Source organism: Zootoca vivipara, chromosome 2, assembly GCF_963506605.1.
Source record: "Zootoca vivipara chromosome 2, rZooViv1.1, whole genome shotgun sequence".
NCBI classification, from domain to species: domain Eukaryota; kingdom Metazoa; phylum Chordata; class Lepidosauria; order Squamata; family Lacertidae; genus Zootoca; species Zootoca vivipara.
The window spans coordinates 106210405-106230579 of record NC_083277.1 but is presented as its reverse complement, the minus strand read 5'-3'; the positions used below and the strand labels follow the sequence as shown (position 1 = coordinate 106230579).

General features: G+C 44.3%; 1 protein-coding gene across 1 annotated transcript; it reads right to left on the bottom strand.

The window, feature by feature from the left end:
- Positions 1-10945: 10945 nt before the first annotated feature.
- COPRS (coordinator of PRMT5 and differentiation stimulator) lies at positions 10946-19552 on the bottom strand. Its single transcript, XM_035103845.2, has 4 exons — positions 19483-19552; positions 17319-17397; positions 15431-15640; positions 10946-11562 (listed from the first exon to the last, which is right to left on the bottom strand). Exons 1-4 carry the CDS (start codon positions 19540-19542, stop codon positions 11393-11395), a joined length of 519 nt encoding a protein of 172 aa, XP_034959736.1. The 5' UTR covers positions 19543-19552; the 3' UTR covers positions 10946-11392.
- Positions 19553-20175: the final 623 nt, after the last annotated feature.

Here is a 20175-nt window from a genome sequence, read left to right as displayed (position 1 = left end):
GGGATGCCTGAACTAAACCACTAGAGATTGTTGCTGTCAGTTCCTTGCTTCCCTGCCAGTTGCCCCCAGTGACATGGATTGGAGCTGGGGAATTTACTCTACCCAATTCATCGGGTGCTGTTACATATTCCAGCTGGGACATCTCACCATGGCGGTGCCAGTCTGGTCCTCATCACATCTCTTAAGATGCTGCCCGCCCAGCTCAAAGACGACCTATCTAGGAAATGCAACATGGCCCACCGACTGGAGTTCCAACAGCCTCCACATTTACAACAGCAATATAATATGTTGTTTGTTCCATGTAACAAAAACACAAGCTGACAGTTGGCTAGTGGCTTGAGACACATTTTTGCCAGGGCTGGCTGTGCTGCATAATCTTAATCTAGATGGGTGATGTGTTCAGGGGGACATGCCTCGGATAAGTGACCTTGTCAATTGTGTTCCCTGCTCCAAACAAAGCTACGGTGTTAAGTCCTGTGTAACTCCATAATCAAAGGGATTTAGGTTTGGGGATTTGAAGACTCATCTGGCCCAGGACATCTTTTAGAGAAGAAATGTTGATTTGTTGCTGTGCACCTGCTTGCAAAAGGCTATGTTTATGCGGATGGATATTTATTTCTAGATCTTCTTCCTGTAGCTTGACCCTTGGCAATCTACCCCATCGAGGGCTATTTTAAAACTGCACGAACCATTTGGGTCAGCCTCTCCCTGTCCCACTTCTCAAGTATCTACGGTGAGCTAATAATATTAACAGTGAGACTCTTCTTTATTCTTGATGATCTTGAACGTTCTGCTTTTGTACGCTTGGCACTTCTGTTCTCAATTTTGCTGTCTAGGAATGCATTCGGCACCATCGCTTTGGATTAAAACACACGGGGAGCTTTTTATGGACAGTTTGCCAGTGTATTTAATGTTCTCATAAAAAGTTCAACTATTGAAAAGAGGACGGAGTCTTATTATTCGTTCCTAGGAAATATAGCAGGCAGGACATAAAAAAAAATACTAAAACAACAAGAAGCACGATTAATATTTTTATTTAAAACTTTACAGCCGGTAGGATTAAATTCTGAATCTTTCAGTTTTTATTTATCTGTGTATCTGAATAATAATAATAATAATAATAAGGCAACTTCCAACAGAAAAATAAAATAAAATAATTGATTAAACATTAAAAGCCTCCCTAAACAGGGCTGCCTTCAGATGTCTTCTAAAAATCTGGTAGCTGTTTTTCTCTTTGACATCTGATGGGAGGGCGTTCCACAGGGCGGGTGCCACTACCAAGAAGGCCCTCTGCCTGGTTCCCTGCAACTTGGCTTCTCGCAACGAGGGAACCGCCAGAAGGCCCTCGGTACTGGACCTCAGTGTCCGGGCAGAACGATGGGGGTGGAGATGCTCCTTCAGGTATACTGGACCGAGGCCATTTAGGGCTTTAAAGGTCAGCACCAACACTTTGAATTGTGCTCAGAAACGTACTGGGAGCCAATGTAGATCTTTCAAGACCAGTGTTATGTGGTCTCGGCGGTCGCTCCCAGTCACCATTCTAGCTGCCGCATTCTGGATTAGTTGTAGTTTCCGGGTCACTTTCAAAGGTAGCCCCACGAAGAGCGCATTGCAGTACTCCAAGTGAGAGATAACTAGAGCATGCACCACTCTGGCGAGACAGTCTGCAGACAGGTAGGGTCTCAGCCTGCGTACCAGATGGAGCTGATAGACAGCTGCCCTGGACACAGAATTGACCTGTACCTCCATGGACAGCTGTGAGTCCAAAATGACTCCCAGGCTGCACACCTGATCCTTCAGGGGCACAGTTACCCCATTCAGGACCAGGGAGTCGTCCACACCTGCCCGCCTCCTGTCCCCCAGAAACAGTACTTGTCAGGATTCAACCTCAATCTGTTAGCCGCCATCCATCCTCCAACCGCCGATGTGTATCTGTATGTGAAATGTATGTGACTAAGTATTAATAGTATCATTTCCATCCTCTCCTCCTCCTCCTCACCTCTCTACTAATGTAAAACACCTATTGAAAAACCTATAATGAGAGAGTGTGTATATATATCTGTAATCAGTGTATATATATATATCTATAATCAAACAGGGCTACCTTGCTAAGCTATTCAGTCTTTTATGCTTAAACCAAGAAATTGTCTCTTCAACTACATGTAAGTACATAATTATGAACTTTTGCATCAAATTTGTTTCTCTGTAGATAGTGGGAGATTGTAGATTTACTTCGTATTTAATTGAACACCTAGAAGTGTGTTATGTTGATTCTAATAAGACTCCATTTGAATAATTATCAGTTAGTACTAGTATCTGGAGGGGGCGCTTCAGCACACGGTCATAACACGTTCCCAAAGTTGGTCCTGGCTTCCATCCACAGGATGTCCTTGGTAAACTGTGAGTTTTGCCATTCGCTCATGAGAGTGCTAGAATTTATCAGCCTACTTAATCCAGGTGACCTCTGCCAGACTCTCAGGGATTTAGACTAGAATCCCCAAGAATACCAGATGGCTAGGAAGAGCTGCTGTCTTCAGCATTTTTCTCCCGGTCTGTGAAATTATTTGCATGCCCCCCTTTCTTTCTTTCTTTTACAGCTGGGCCTGGAACTGCAGACACTAACTGAGACACTTTCAGGCTAAACATGTTTAATGATGTAACAGCTTGCCAGGCAACTGACAACAACAAAACCTCCCCAGCTATTTTCTTTTTTAAGCAAATGGTTAAGAAACGCACAGCTTTAGGAAATTCATGCAATTAAGGGGGAGGGGTGTTGAACATTTCCCTTGTGAAAGAAAGAATTAGAATGTCAAAGATCTCCCAACCACCTCCACACCAAAAATTACAATCTTTGGCAGGTGCTTCGCTAAAGAGTGCATCGCTTAAAAAGCATGATTTGATTGTGCTTCAGCCTGCATCCATAATGTAGATGCTGTTCCTTGGATTCTCTACCACAGCAGCAGCAGCAGCATTTTATTATTTGTACCCCACCCATCTGACTGGGTTGCCCCAGCCACTCTGGGCAGCTTCCAACATATGTATTTAAAACCATGATAAAACATTGCACATTAAAAGGCTTCCCTATACCAGTGTTTCCCAACCAGTGTGCCTCCAGATGTTTTGGGACTACAACTCCCATCATTCCTGACCACTGGTCTTGCTAGCTAGGGATGATGGGAGTTGTAGTCCCAAAACATCTGGAGGCACACTGGTTGGGAAACACTGCCCTATACAGAGCTGCCTTCAGGGGTTCTTTAGAGGTTACATAGTCAATCATCACCTTGGCATCTGATGGGTGTTCCACAGGGTGGGAGCCACCACTGACAAGGCCCTCCGCCCGGTTCCCTATAGCTTCCAGTCTTGCAGTGAGGGAACCACCAGAACACCCTCAGAGCTGGATCTCAGTGTCCAGGATGAACGATGGGGGGTTGGGACACTCCTTCAGGTATGAAGGGCCGAGGCCATTTAGGGCTTTAAAGGTCAGCACCAATACCTCCAAGTGCCCCTATTTTCCAGGGACATTGCTGATTTACAGAAGCAGTCCCGGTTTCTGATTTGATCCGGGGATGTCCTGCTTTTCCTTAGGGTGTCCCTATTTTCATTGGAGAAATGTTGGAGGGTATGAAGTTATCCGACCCCTGAGCCATCTGAAGGCAATCCTGCATAGGGAAGGTTTTTAATGTTTACTGTTTTATTATGTTTTTATATATGTTGGAAGCTGCCCAGAGTGGCTGGAGCAACCCTGTAAGATGTGTGGAGTATAAAGAGTAAAATTATCATTATGGAACGGGACATCCCTATTTTCATCGGAGAAATGTTGGAAGGTATGCAACACTTTGAATTGTGCTCGGAAATGTACTGGGAGGCAGTGAAGATCCTTTAGGACTGGTGTTATATGGTCCTGGGGGCCACTCCCAGTCACCAGTCTGCCGCATTCTGCGTTAGTTCCCCCCCCCCCCGAGTCACCTTCAAAGGTAGCCCCACATAGAGCATATTGCAGTATTCCAAACAGCAGATAACCAGCGCATGTACCACTCTGGTAAGACAGTGCACAAGCAAGTAGGGTCTCAGCCAGCATACCAGGTGGAGCTGGTAGACAACTGCCCTGGACACAAAATTAATCTGCACCTCCATGGACAGCTGCGAGTCCAAAATGATTCCCAGGCTGCGCACCTGGTCCTTCAGGGGCACAGTTGCCCCATTCAGGACCAGGGAGTCCTCCACACCAGCCCACCCCCTGTCCCCGCCCCCAAACAGTACTTCTGTCTTGTCAGAATTCAACCTCAATCTGCTAGCTGCCATCCACCCTCCAACCGCTCAACCACTGAGTAGCGGGAGACTTCTGGGAAAAGATTTATAATGAACTGAAAAAAGTGTTGAAAAACACCTTTGTTAAGAAACCAGAGGCCTTCTTACTTGGGATAACGGGGAATGATATACCTAAGAAAGATGTTACTTTTTTTCTGTATGCCACAACAGCAGCAAGAATATTACTGGCAACGAACTGGAAGAATGAAGAATTACCAACTGTGGATGAATGGCAGAAGAAGCTGATAGAATATATGGAACTGTCTGAGTTGATGGGGAGACTTCGGGATTGGAGTGAAGAAGCAGCGGAAGAAGATTGGAAGAAATTCAAAATTTATTTGAAAAATAAGCGTATAATAGATTGAATTAATGGAAGTGAGGGAGATACAAAGAGGTTGTAGATAATACAAGGGTGTGAAACAAGTATTGATAGAAGATAAGGATAAATTAATTTAGAAGATATAGATTGAGTTTATAAGGACAAGATATAAAAGATACAGTATTAAGGTAATATTGAAGTAATAATTAGAGCTTATATAAGAATTTACTAAGTATGAAATGTAAAGAACCGCAGTAGGAGGTGGAAAGAGGAAGTCAATAGATTAGAAATAAGGGTTATAAGTAAGAATTTTTGTTTTTGCATTTTTGTATTTTGTATTTCTTTTTTTGTGTTTTGTATTTTCGTATGTTTTTGTTGTTTGAAAAAATCTTTAATAAATACATTTAAAAAACAAAAACAAAATGATTCCAGAATACACAATGGAGGGGTTGCCTCTTTGGAGCATCCTCTCATCAAATAAAATAAGCAACCAAGAGTTATTTTTGCTTCCACTGCAGCTTCCTATTCTTGGGGAAGGTGATCAAGCATGTGGTGGCAGGACAACTCCAGAGACTGTTGCATAATATTGATTGTGATAATTTATCGGTCCGGCTTCTGGCCCAGTTTCCACATGGAGTCTGCCTTTGATGACTATCTCTGGAAGAAGAATAGTGAAGCCGAGATCTCTCAGGAGCTTTTTCTCCCATCAACCATAGTATCCTTCAGGAATGGCTTTCAAGGTTAGGGAACAGAGGCATCTTTCCCCAGCCATCCCTTTCTCACCTGTTTGGCAGGTTCCAGAAGATGGCGCCTCAGGTACAGCAGCTCCGCCTCTTAAGTGTTGTCTCACGCAGTGCCACAAATATTTATCTCCCCCACCATCTTAACCTTTGTTTCAAATCTCCAGGGGAGATTTGCCAGAGGTTTGAGCTCAAGTGTCGCTACTACTGTGCTGGTGACACCCAGTTCTGCATCTCCTGATAATAAAAATAAAAAATGGGTGAATGTCTGCGTATGACAATTCTTTCCAAGTAAGGGGGAGTGGCAACAAAATGTTGCAGTGTGGGGTGCTCCTGGTCAGGGTTCTGACCAAGCAGGGAGCCAGCAACATTTTCCTGAGATGCTCTGTTCCATTATTCTTGTCCCTGGGTCCATACCCACTCCAAAAGTCAGCGGGCATTTTGTGATTACTGAGTAGGCTCCAGTCCTTGTGGGTCTTGGGGTGAGAGGCTCACCTGGTTTACATTTTTTTTCTAAACATTTATTGTACTTCTGCAAACGTGGGGTTTCCCCCAAATAAATACTTCCTTCTTGTGCATGGATGGTGCCTCTTCAGCTACGTAAGATACACCCGCAGATACTGAAGTCATTGTTAGCAATGGGATGGGATAGACCAAGGATGGGCCAACTTCCAAGAGACTGCGATCTACTCACACAATTATAAACTGGCAGTGATCTAACCCTTTTTGGTGGGTTCAGGTCAAAGTTAGAATCATAGAGTTGGAAGAGACCACAAGGGCCATCCAGTGCAACCCCCTTCCAAGCAGGAAACACCATCAAAGCATTCCTGACAGATGGCTGTCAAGCCTCTGCTTAAAGACCTCCAAAGAAGGAGACTCCACCACACTCCTTGGCAGCAAATTCCACTGTTGAACAGCTCTTACTGTCAGGAAGTTCTTCCTAATGTTTAGGTGGAATCTTCTTTCTTGTAGTTTGTTTCAGCTTTTTTTAGGGAGGAAAGCCCCCTTTTCTTTGAGGTTCAGGTCAAAGTTGGTGAGCTTTTTTTAAGGGAGAAACGTCCTGTTTTGGGGGTGGTTCAGGTCAAATATGTTGAGCTTTAGGGAGGCGAATCCCATTTGGGGGGGGGCAGATACACTTCTTCAGATACTTCAGAAGAAGTAAAATAAAAAAATTCCTTCAGTAGCACCTTAAAGACCAACTAAGTTTTTATTTCGACTCAGACCAACACGGCTACCTACCTGTATTCAGAAGAAGTGTGCATGCACACGAAAGCTCATACCAATGACAAACTTAGTTGGTCTCTAAGGTGCCACTGGAAGGAATTTTTTTATCTTGTTTCGACTACGGCAGACCAACACGGCTACCTACCTGTAATAAATATAAAGTCGTTCATAAATAGATTGGTAATGAAACATTCAGCCGCACAGTGAGAGGTCTGTCTTACAGTATAGTGATCTAGAGGGCGGGGGACAGGGGGAGGGGCCGGATGAAGCAGCCAGCAATCAACCGCCATCTACCAAAACCTGCTGGGGATCGACCAGTAGATCGCCATCGACCTATTGGACATCCCTTGGGTAGACCTATAAAATGAGCCATAGGGAGCATATTATACCTATACCAAGAGAAATGGCACCGCCTGGCGCCAACACTGGCATCTTTTAAGTGCCAGGTTCAGACTTTCCTCTTTTCCCCAGGCATTTAATGGGATATGATTCAGCTATGTCAAAGCTTTGTGTGTTAGTGCTGCTTTCAGTTGCTGCTTTCAGATTTTTGTTTGTTTTATGTATTGGTGTGTTAATTTTGGGTGGGTGTTTTTTAACAACTTCCTATGCCTTCAAATCTGACTAAGTCGTGTGGAGACTGCCTGGTGATAGGTAACTAACAAACCGAATAAATATCAGTAACTGCACTATGTCTCAGTTTGTGCCTGTGTGTAGTTAATAGCGCTAACTTTAATCTTTATAGTCTAGACCAGAGGTCAGCAAACTTTTTCAGCAGGGGGCCGGTCCATTGTCCCTCAGACCTTGTGGGGGGCCAGACTATATTTTGAAAGGGGGGGGAGAACAAATTCCTATGCCCCACAAATAACCCAGAGATGCATTTTAAATAAAAGCACACATTCTACTCATGTAAAAACACCAGGCAGGCCCCACAAATAACCCAGAGATGCATTTTAAATAAAGGACACATTCTAAAAACATGCAGATTCCCGGACCGACTGTCCATGGGCCAGATTTAGAAGGCGATTGGGCCGGATCCGGTTCCTGGGCCTTAGTTTGCCTACCCATGGTCTAGATCAGGCATCCCCAAACTTCGGCCCTCCAGATGTTTTGGACTACAATTCCCATCTTCCCCAACCACTGGTCCTGTTAGCTAGAGATCATGGGAGTTGTAGGCCAAAACATCTGGAGGGCCGCAGTTTGGGGATGCTTGGTCTAGATGATTTAGGCCTATAGTGGGGTAGGAGAACTAAAAATGATGTTGTCACAGTGGCCTGGGTGGGCTACTTCAGAGTAACGACTCCACACAGCTCTGCATTTTATTCTTTTATTGGTGCTGTGTATTTACAGTGCTAAAGGCAGTGCTATTTACAGAGATTGACACATCTTATCAGTCTTCTTCAGTACCTCCGAATGGAGGTTGGCGCGTTCTCCTCCAGCATAAAAGCTTGGGGAGACCCAGCCTCTTCCCACGACGTTTCTTGCGCAATTCCGGAGTCGGTGGGATTGGCCTTCCCCCCTTGCTCCCCCCTTCCTGTCCCACCTTGGGCAGTGGCTCTGCTACCTTGCCTGAGCCTCGGACACCACTTCCTGCTTCTCCACTTGAGTCGGAACTCTCCCTGCTTTCCCCAGCGCTCGGAGATGGGCTGGAGCTCAAGATGGGAGGGACCTCCCGATATCCCCTGTCCCTCACAGATGTCAATGTATTTCACACCTGACAACCAATGCTCCCCTTTGGTTTCAGATAGTACATGGGTAGACGAGTCTAAAAAGCCTGGGACATAAATTTTCACAACCATCAAGCAGCTATAGTGGCTCATTTGCCATAACTAGTGTATTTAGCATGTATACTCAATTCTGAACAAACAAAGCCTCCTAGAAAAATGTCTCGGGCTTTTCAGACCCATCTACCCATAGGGGTGCAGTGGCAATGTTTTTTTTCAACTCTCCTACCCCAGAACTAGGAACTCCTTTGGTAAGAGACTTCAATTTGACATCAAGTGGTGCCCAGGCCACACACAAGAAACAAGATGACTTATTTGCATTGGATTGGATTGTTATAGGATATACTGTAGTTTGTTGTTTTGATGGCTTGTAAACTGCCCTCTGTATAACAACATAGAAAGGCTGCATAACAAATTAAAGGTGGAAAAACTAACAGTGAAATGAGGTCAGGATTGTCTTAGGTGAGGCTAGATTGGCTAGCACAAAGGTCAGTGTTTTTTCAGTAGTAGAGCCCATTTTAGGAAACTCCCTAAAGCCACTTGTTTATAAGTCTTCGTTTTGCATGAATGTCGAGGGGGGAGTTATTTACAAAGCAAATAATGGAATGGGTGAGTGGGGAAGAGCGGGAATTGAGACAATTCAGGCTGCCTGCAATCCTAAACACACATACTAGGAAAAAGTACAGAATGATATCCAAAGATACTAACTTTAGAGTAAACATGCCAAGAGATCATATTATTACAATTTTTATTTATACTTGATCTTATTGCTATCACCGCTGACACCTTTATCCCATGAATATACAGTGGAACCTCGGTTTATGAACACCTCGGTTTATGAATTTTCGGTTTATGAACACCGCGGACCCATCTGGAACGGATTAATTCACTTTCCATTACTTTTAATGGGAAAGTTCGCTTCAGTTTATGAACGCTTCAGTTTATGAACAGACTTCCGGAACCAATTACACCCATGTTTCAGTTTATGAACGCTTCAGTTTAAGTACTTCGCGGACCCGTCTGGAACGGATTAATCCACTTTCCATTACTTTCAATGGAAAAGTTCGCTTCAGTTTATGAACGGTTACTCCGCAGACCGTCTGGAACGGATTAATCCATTTTCCATTACTTTCAATGGGAAAGTTCGCTTCAGTTTATGAACGCTTCAGTTTATGAACAGACTTCCAGAACCAATTGTGTTCATAAACCGAGGTACCACTGTAAATGTAAACCACTTTAGGATAAAGCCTTCTGAACCTTGGGAAACTGGACAGGAATGACTACTACCAACAGAGCTAAGCTGTAATAGGAAAAAATATGTGGGAATGATGTGCAGTCTAATTCTCTACATATTAATTTTGATCCCTTGAAAACGAGAGTAAGGACAAGGTGATATTCTTTCTGAGCTCATAGGAGAGGCAGCTCAATTTGCTTTCAAATATGGCAGGTACAGCTGGATACCAATTAAACTAAATCATTATTCATTTTTAAATTATTATTCTGATAACTGGCAGTTAAAATATGCGAGTTTCAATATGTTACAATTTTGGGTGTGGGTGGGGGAACCTCACTGGCCCAATTAAGCACAATTTCACCTGCACAGTATCACCTGATCAACACTTAAACATGTCTCAGACTATATCGCTTTGCTGCTGCACCCTGTAAGAGCCTATTGTTTGAGGAAACAGGCCATAAACTATGGGCTGGGTTGGTGCTGCCCTCTAGAGGCTGTCCTGCATGGTCTGCAATAGCAGGCGTCGTTCAAATTAATCCTCAAAGGAGGAATCAGCCTTCACACACGTACACAGGAGTGTTTCAAGAGTTTCGGCATCAACATCAAACACCAGGTCACAATATTCTATTTATATCTCCGGGAAATAACCAGAGACTCAAGGCAACAGCTGGCGGGAAGCATCTAGTGAACTCAATTCAGAAAAGGTGCCACGTTGCACAGATTTCTGTGAACATTTTCACCATGTAAATGGCACTGCATAAGCACAGGCTTCAATTGCAATGAACAAAGGGGTGCAGGTGGCGCTGTGGTCTAAACCACTGAGCCTAGGGCTTGCCAATCAGAAGGTCATCAGTTCGAATCCCCATGACGGGGTGAGCTCCTGTTGCTTGGTCCCTGCTCCTGCCAACCTAGCAGTTCGAAAGCACATCAAAGTGCAAGTAGATAAATAGGTACCTCTCCGGTGGGAAGGTAAACAGCGTTTCCGTGCGCTGCTCTGGTTTCGCCAGAAGTGGCTTAGTCATGCTGGCTACATGACCCAGAAAAACTGTCTGTGGACAAACACCGGCTCCCTCAGCCAGTAAAGCGAGATGAGCGCCGCAATCCCAGAGTCATTCGCAACTGGACTTAACTGTCAGGGGTCCTTTACCTCATTACTGGGGAAAGGCACAGGGTCAGCACAGGTGCATGGAAGCAAGTTTGAGGCTCAATCCAAGACAAGGGGATGATAGCTCTTGAACTAATTGGGGATTATCTTGCGTTTGCAGATAAGAGCTCCATTGTGTTTGCATGATTAAATCAATGGAAGGCAGGCAAAAGCATTCAGGTGATAAAGCAGTATGTTGCATCAGCCATTTCCCCCACATTTATATTGACAATCACATTAAATGAAACACACACATTGTACACACTCAAAAAGCCTGTATTCTTCAGGAGCGATCCTGTCAGAACACCAATGTCAAATAAATAACATATACAAGAAAACTGAAGTGCAACAGTTACAAGGTTGAGTTTGTAACATGGATACAAATATGGATTGACAGCTCAATGAGGTCATTTGTGTCAAATCAAAGAACTAAAATTGCACACATGACAAGAGAAAAGTAATAAGCAGCTCACAGTAACAGCATGCTAAACTGAAAAATAAAACCTACAGTACGTATACCGTTTCCAAGCCAGTTTAAAGCAAAAAGTGCTACAAAATTGCCATCCACCTAGTTTCTGATCTTCCACTTCTCTAGTTTCCAAGTTTTATAAACTATAAATACAAGAGGTATTCATGTTGAGTCTCAAGTAAGTTTCAAAGAGATATAAGTTTAGAAGTCCGCATTTCTACCCCAGTGTCACCTCAGTCAACAGCGTCGTCAAATTGGCCTTCCACTGGCATAGTCTCTACCTGTCTCCAAGTCACCGGTGCTACATGGTGCAGGCTTGGGTCATACAAAGGCTTTTCTTGAACTGAACATGCCACTGGCTCTTCATCCAAGAAACCTCCGCAGTGAATCACATCTTCAAAATCTAAAGTGTTGAGTGGTTTTAAATCAATATGATTATGTCTATAAAGCTGTTTTCAACAGGCTGCAATTCTAAGAACCCATGCTAGGGAATAAGGCCCTCTCCTCTTGACATCAGAGCAAATTATTTTTGACAACAATTATTCCTCTCATCCCACCCTTCCTCCAATAAGCCTAGGGCAGCATACATGGAGAAGGTATCATTTTATCTTCCCAACAACCCTTAAGGCCATTTTGTCAGCTTTTTTCCTTGAGCCAAGAGAACAGAAAGTTAAATACATGCACAAAATTGGATCTCAGAGTGTTTATCAGTGTGTGCTTCTTCTCCAATTTGGTTGCAACCCTCATCAAAGGATATCAACTTACTTTAGTAGTATGTCAGCTTACTTTAGCCTTATAAAGGTCTATGCTGAACACAATGAAATTTGGATCCAAGTTGTTAAGTAAAATAACATGGCAAGAGAAGTTGTTGTTGTTGTTGTTGTTGTTGTTGTTGTTGTTGTTGTTGTTGTTATGTCACTGAATAATTAATTTCCCCTTCCTTCACCACTCTACACATATTGCAATAAGCATGTCGGCAAGTCATGCAGAACAAATGGAAACTTCCTCTCTTGATTAGAACGAGTTTCAGGAAGATAATATTCTCCGGCGCTATTGCTCACTAACTGCTCAAACGAATGCTGTAATCCAGAAGTGGAAGCACCAGAGTACGTCGTGTTGAGCAGAGCAATATGTGTGTACGTCTGATGGCTGCTAGACCAGTGTTTCTCAACCTTTTTTGGGCCACGGCACACTTGTTCCGTCAAAAAAATCACGCGGCACACCACCATTAAAAGACGGGGCAAATCCTGGGGGTTGGGAATGGGTGGGGGACTGAGGAATAGGGAGGATGAGGTTGGTGTACTTGCTGAGAGAGCCCTCGAGCACCGCCTCCGTCGTCCTGCCTGCCGCCAGCCCCCCGCTCCCTCCTGGGCTGGCCGCGGCTAAGCTGGGGCTGCTGCTGCTGCCGCCACCGCCGCCTCCCTCCGGCCTCCCCGCTGGTGTAGCCGCCGCCGCTGCTCCTTGGCGGCCCGAGAGCCCTCCCCGGCTGGCGGAGGAGGACGGCGAGGAGCCCGCCGAGGTGGGGCGGCTGCTGCTGCGGCTGCTGCTGTTACTGCCACCGCTGGGCGGGGCTGCTGCTGCTCCAGAGTCCCTGCCGCCCTGCGCCGCTGCCTTCTCCATTGAGCGCGCGGGGAGAGCGCGAGGAGGCGGCCTCGGCCATGAAGCGCTGCCTCGCTCAGGGAGCGAGCGCGAGGAGATGACGGAGAAACACCCTTCGCGCCCTCGCGCCCTCCAGACTGACCCAGCCGGCTTCCTTTCCGGCGGGTCAGCGCTGCCTATTGGCGGCTGCAAATCGCCCTTCTCGTTGCCTCACGTTGCGGCACAGCAGCCACCGTCTCGCGGCACAGTAGTGTGCCGCGGAACAGTGGTTGAGAAACGCTGTGCTAGACTACAAGCTCTGGCCTGTTTCCCTCTCTGCTTGCTTTCTCAGGGGCTTTCCCCAACCACCTGTGATGTACTGGGAGAAGGTAACTAGGCGAGACAGTCGGCCAACCCAGACCAACAGCAAGGAAGTATCACTGCTTCCAGAGCACCAGCTCAGGATGGGAATGGCCAGAGGGCTCAGGAGAAATGGCTCAACAAACTGCTGCTGCTGCCACCACCACCCAACAACAGCTGCTGCCAAAAGTGGCTGATTTACTCTGCCTGATTATAGGGCTGGCCCTACAAAGAGACAGGATGTACGTTTTGTCAATGTAATCTCGACAGCCGCTGCATCTAGGTGCCAAGTAGATTTTGATCTTTAGCTGTCTTACAACTCTGTTCTCCCGGACTGCTCCCGTCTTGCACACACCTAATGCTGTTGCTATGAACTGAGTGACACATGTAGTCTTAGATTGCGTATCTTCAAAGTTTCACAGATTAAAAGAGATACCTTTATGTTCTTGAAACATCCCTATTTTTACACCACTCTGTCCTCTGTAGATTGGTGGTTTTTTTTAAAAAAAGTCCATAGTAGCTTCCTTTTAAACACCCAGCCACACCCCTTAAATTTTAATCTCATACTCAATTTGGTACAATTTATTCAAAGAATACTCATTTTAAAATTCATGGATATGACTATGAATGGCTAATAGTCATGAAGCTATGTACCACCACAGGCATCAGAGCTGGTATAGCTCTGAATACCAGATGCTGGGAATCACAAGTGCTATTGAACTTACGTCCTGCTTATGGGATTCTCTTTTTTAAAAAAAAATACATTTTATTCCAGTTTTCCAAATTCAACAAATTAACAAAACCAATCTTTTATACAAAATCTTATATTCACATCTTTTACCTTGCTCCGCCGAGCTATGACTTCCCCCCCTCCCTTCATGCGGGTTTCTTGTTAATTCCCTTTTTTGCAGTTCCTTTTTTGACATATTGGTCAATTCGTAAGGTTTATTTTAATCCTGCGAGAGTTTTTAATGATCTACAGTTTTTCTCCATATAGTCCACATATTTACTCCAGTCCTTTTGAAACCTTGTCTCCCCCTGGTCACGAATCTTGCATGTCAATCTAGCAAGTTCAGCATAGTCCATCATTTTTATCTGCCACTCCACAATTGTAGGTAATTCCTGTAATTTCCATTTTTGGGCTAACAAAGTCCTAGCCGCGGTTGTTGCATACATAAACAGTGTTTGATCTTCTTTTCTAATCTCTCCTCCCATTATTCCTAACAAAAATGCTTCTGGTTTTTTTGGAAAAGTATATCTAAACATCTTTTTCAATTCGTTATATAAACTTTCCCAAAATCTTTTAACTTTTTCGCATGTCCACCACATATGATAAAATTCACCATCTTTCTCTTTACATTTCCAGCAACTTTTATCACTCATTCTATACATTTTAGCTAATTTAACTGGAGTTAAATACCATCTGTACATCATCTTATATACATTTTCTTTCAAGGCAGTACATGCTGTAAATCTTAAAGTTTGATTCCATAATTTCAACCACGCATCATATTCAATATTATGCCCCAAATCTTTTGCCCATTTAATCATCACTTCTTTTGTCAACTCATCTTTTGTATACCACTCCAACAACAAATCATACATCTTTGCCAAAAGCTTTGTTTTGCCTTCTAGCACTTCTATTTGAAATTTGGATCTTTTATCCTCAAAACCTATTTTTCTATCTTCTTTAAGCACATCATTTATTTGATGGTATTCTATCCATCCTGTTAACACTCCTTTAATGTCCTCAAAAGGTTTTAAACTCCATCCTTTTTCAGTTTTCGTCAAAATTTCCTCATACGTGGCCCGCCTCTTCTCCATATTTACTTTCTTAACTGTTAATACCTCTGCTGGTGAGACCCACCAGGGTGTTTTAGTCTCTAACAGCCTTTTATTTCTTTCCCACACCTCGTACAGAGATCTTCTTATCACATGATTCGTAAACCCGGTATGTGATTTCTTTTTGTCATAACATAAATATGCATGCCATCCAAATCTATTGTTAAAACCTTCCAAATCTAACAAGTCCGTATTCTCTAGAGTTATCCATTCTTTTATCCAACAGATACAAGACGCTTCATAATAAAGTCTCAAGTCTGCCAGACTGCTTATGGGATTCTCACAGACATTTATCTGGCTGGTCACCATGAGAACAGCATGCTGGACTAGCAATCCAACAAGCTCTTTTTATGTTCTTATGACACTTGTATCAGCCTAATGCAAGAACAGTTCTAAAGATATCTTCCCACAATGCACCTCTCCCTAGACACCTAGCTTTCTAGCATTTATTTTCTTTTTTTTAAAAGAACCATGTTGAGGCATCAACCTACCATAAGGATTGCTATTGTTTTCGTTGTCTTCCAACTCTTTATCCCAGTCCTCTTCTACGTAGTGAGATACAGTTTTCGTCTCAATAAGAGCTGTATCTGTGGGCATGCTTAAGTCTTCGCCATCTGACTCAGAGTCTTCATAGGGTGACTCGAAGTCTTCCAATTCCTCAAGGGCGCTTTTCACTTTCTCCACTGCATGTTCTGCCAAACCTATAAAGAAAGAAGCCTTTGTTGATTTATTTGAAAAATTAAACAGCGAAATGGATCCCGAAACCTAGGGAGTTTGATAGGTTAAGGCGATGTATCAGCTTAGCCATTTCCTCACTTCATTGTACGTGGCAGCAGAAAACAACTGCTGCTGTTTGAGGCGATCTTTGAATATTACAAATTCACACCTGGGAATCTTTTAGTATCAAATATTGTTTGATATTTCTCTTTCAGTTTTATCTGATATTATTTCATAAAGCTACTTGACTGAGGAAAACAGGGGATAAGTAAAAACGTAACTAGTCAGGAGGGGAAGGCAGTTCAGGGCAGCCTTGGCAACTGTTGCGAAGGGAATCTGAATGTTGGTCAAGTGGCGGTTGGGGCAGTTAGGCCAGAGAGAGGAAGGGACGGTGCGGTTAAGCGAAAAAGAAGAAAATGTTGTCGTGGTTTTGTGAAGCACGTCCAGGGAGGGAAGACTGCTCGTTCTGGGAATTACTGTGGCAGAGAGAGACGGAAGAAAACAATGATGGGGTGCAGAATGACTGTGAGGTAGCCCGCAACACTCGTTGAGTAGTGTGAAATACCTGGGTGACACAATGTCATCCAAAAGGAATGCAACTGGGGGACAGGACAGAAGTGTTGGTCTCATTGCACAAGAGTGGATCAGGGGTACCAACTTGGAACAAAATATTGTGGGATGGGGTGGGGGGCAAGTAAGCCTTGCGTAATTGATTGATCACATGCCATTTGACACCATTTGAATGGCAATGCCCATCAGTCGGGGGACCCCTCAAATATTTTATTGGGGGGGGAGACGCAAAGACCCCTTGGCCCCTAGGAGTTGGCTCCTATGGGATGGATACATGCTAGGGGTTACTCCGTCCCTCATTTATAACAAAAGTTGTTTTAGCTAGCAAAGGTGTTTGTGTAATATTCCAAACTCCCTTCCCAGGTGGCCATGACAGGTGGCCATCCAACCTCTGCTTAAAAACCTCCAAGGAAGGAGAGTTCACAACCTTCCGAGAGAGACTGTTCCACTGTTGAATGGCTCTTACTGTCAGAAAGTTCTTCCTGATGCTTAGTCGGAATCTCCTTCCTTGTAACTTGAAGCCATTGGTTTGAGTTCTACCCTCTAGAGCAAGGAAAAACAAACTTGCTCCATCTTCCATGTGACAGCCCTTAAGATATTTGAAGGTGGCTATCATATCTCCTCTCAGTCTCCTCTTTTCCAGGCTAAACATACTCAGCAACTTCAACTGTTCCTCAAAAGGCTTGGTTTCTAGACCCTCAATCATCTTGGGTGTCCTTCTCTGCACATGTTCCAGGTCATGGAGAGATAAGTACACAGCAGGCTCCAACAGTTTGACATAGCCCCTGAAGGCACACTCTTCCACTGTCTCCCAAGAGGGCGGATGCCAACAATGTAAGTATATAATGTTATAAGGAGCTACCATCTACTGAATAAGACCAGTACTTCACCTAAACCAGCAAGGACTAGCAGTGGCTGTCCTCTTTCCCAGTTCTGCTACTCAAAAGTCTCTTACAGGGATTGAGAGTTTAGGAGATATACAAGGTATGTATTCTACTCTATTGGGCCTTCTCCCAGGAATATGGGAATCTCTGGTATTCAGAGCTAAGATTGTACTTCTCAGCCATTTCCTCCCCACCCCCAAAAAAGTACCTTTTCCAGGCCTCCAACTGAAAGTCTTCACCACTTCAAATTCCTCCTGTTCAGCAAAAGCGGATGCATCAGCCTTTTTCTACAGAGGGGGGAAATGGTTAAGAAGTCTAATGATCCACATCTTTGATTGGATTCCTCATGAGATTGGTTGTTACTGGACAATAAATTATCCTATTATTGAGCTTTTGGTAACCATCTCTTTATTTTTGAAAGATTGTGTTGCATTACCTTTTGCAGTGAGCAAAATGTCTGTGACCTATTTGTGTATATTTTTAATGTTGATTTCACTGTTATGACCTGTTTGGTTAATTAAATTATTAGATGATGATTCCTAATGTATGTTATGGAAATTATTAGCCTCCTCGTGTAACCTCATGAGAACAATCCCAACACTTGTCTTAAGAAAATGTTTCCTTCTACCACAATATACAAAGGCATTGGCACACTTGCTTCCTTGGACTCAAAACAGGAAGCTATATAAAGAGGTAAGCACTCTAACCCTCCTGCTCAGAGGTAGGAAATTTTATTTCTAAAAAAAAGGTGTCAACAAGTTTATCCAAATGAACAAAAAAACCTCCAAGATTCCTCCCAGTTTATTCACCTGATAATGCTCATTCTTTATAACAACAGAATATATATGATCAACCACAGGGAAACACTCTACATAAGATTTTTTCAAAACCCTCAGAAAGTAAATAATTTATCCAGCAATCCCCAGAATAATACAAAACGCCTCAGATGCAGAAAGGCCCATATAAATTTCCACTCACCCCCTACAAAACATAATAATTATGGAGTACTGTATAGAAGTTTGAACTCCACTGCACATCATCCAAGAAAAAGCCAGTACCCTGGGAAGCTGTTCTTCACAAGAGCAGAGGAAATGTGAGTCTGCAGCAATAAAACCACTAGCACATTTGCAAAGCTAAGCAGGGTCTGTTATGGTTTCAATTGGGATGGGAGAGCTCATGTTCCTGCATTTTAGGGTTGCCACCTGTCCTATATGATACAGGATTGTCCCTTATTTACAGTAAATGTCAAATGCTGTATCGACAAGAGTTTTGTCCTGTATTTCAGGGCGCTTTCTCTGCCAAGTTAGGGATCCTCTCAAAATGCATGTGTTAGAAAGGGTATGAGAAAGGTCGTGCATTCAAGCAGGCATAGCCAAACGAAAGACAGATTTACAAATTCATGTGCATGCGTGTGTCCACATGTGTGTGTGACAAACTTCAGAGCAGCCATCCTATTAGGCTGCAACAGCTTGCAATGGATTGCTTTGAAGGGGGGGTGCCAAATTGAAAAAAAACATTGGGGGACCAACATAATCAATCGAAAGGCACGGCATATACCATTTGAATGACAATGCCCAACAACATTGGGGTAGCCTGGCCCCCTCAAATATTTTATTGGGGCGTGGACCTTGGCCCCTAAGAGTTGGCTCCTATGCTTTGAAATCACTTCAGTATCAATTTTTTTATTTGAAAAGCCTATCCCCCAACCTCCCCGCCCTGCATTTTGCCAGAACAAAAGTAGCAACACAATGTTCAATGTTGGACTTGATGACCCTCACAGGATTCCTTCCAACTCTGCAATTCTCAGTTCAAACACCCCCCCCAAAGTATTAAAAAGCAATATAAACACTTAACAACTGAGGTTCTGCTCCTCCCAACAGAAGCCTGCCCCCCCACCTAATGTCCTCTTTTTTTGGGGGGGTGCATCCAGGTTTCCTTTTACATTTTAAAGCCGTGGTTCCCAACGTGGGGCACACGCCTCAGAGGGAGGGCAATCTGATTTTTTTTATGGGGGCAATTCGAAAATAATAACTCAGTGAATGGCATTTTGGGCTTCCTCCTAGTGAATAGGGGTTCATCTTTTGAATAATAAGAATTTGGGAAGCATTAGGATATGGGAAGCATTAGGATTTTAGAAAGACGCTTAGGTGGGGCATGACCAATAACAAAGGTTGAGGAACCACTGTTTTAAAGGATCCGCTCGACAGCTTTTCGTGGGACCTCCCTTCCTCACCCTCCCAAAAAAGTAGCTGGACATTTCGAAGGGAATGAATGTGAACACGAGCGTAACACGTGTTTCTTCCCCCTGCACGTGAACTCCAGAGCCTCTCTCTCTCTCTCTCTCTCCCACCCCGTGGCCGTTTCCCCCTCACCCGCTGCTCTGGGAGGGGGAGGAGGCGCCCCGGAGACTCGCGCTGCCCGGCCGCCTCCATGCGCGCGCTGCCTCCCCCCGCCCTCCGCCCCGCGCGGCCAGAGCTCTCCCCTCAGTCACCCGGACGCAACCATCGCCTGCCCCGAAACGCAGCAGCGCCGCTACTTACTCCGCGGCCGCAGGCGCGCGTGAGTCACGTGGCCGCCCCCTGGGGAGTTCCCCTTGAGCAGCCAACCAATCCGCTCCCGGAACCGAGAAGCTGATCCCTTGGGGACCCAGCCTTCCCCCCCCCCCCGCGCGCGCGCCCTGCCGGCGTCTTGCCTGCCAGCCGCAAGGGTGGGCGAGGGCGGAGAGGAGGTTGCGCGCAGCAGCTTGCCTTATTCTTATTACTACTACTACTACTACTACAGTATATAGAAGTTTGAACTCCACCTCACACCATCCATTATTGTTATTATTATTATTACTCTATAGAAGTTTGAACGCCACCTGACATCATCCATCATCATTGCTATATAGACGTTTGAACTCCACTTCACATCCATTATTATTATTATTATTATTATATAGAAGTTTGAACTCCACCTCACATCATCCATTATTATTATTCCAGTGATTATTTATTTTTGGGTATGCATGCGAACTCGGGAGGAATTCGCTTCCTCCCGAGTCGGAAAGGATTGTTGGCATGCGA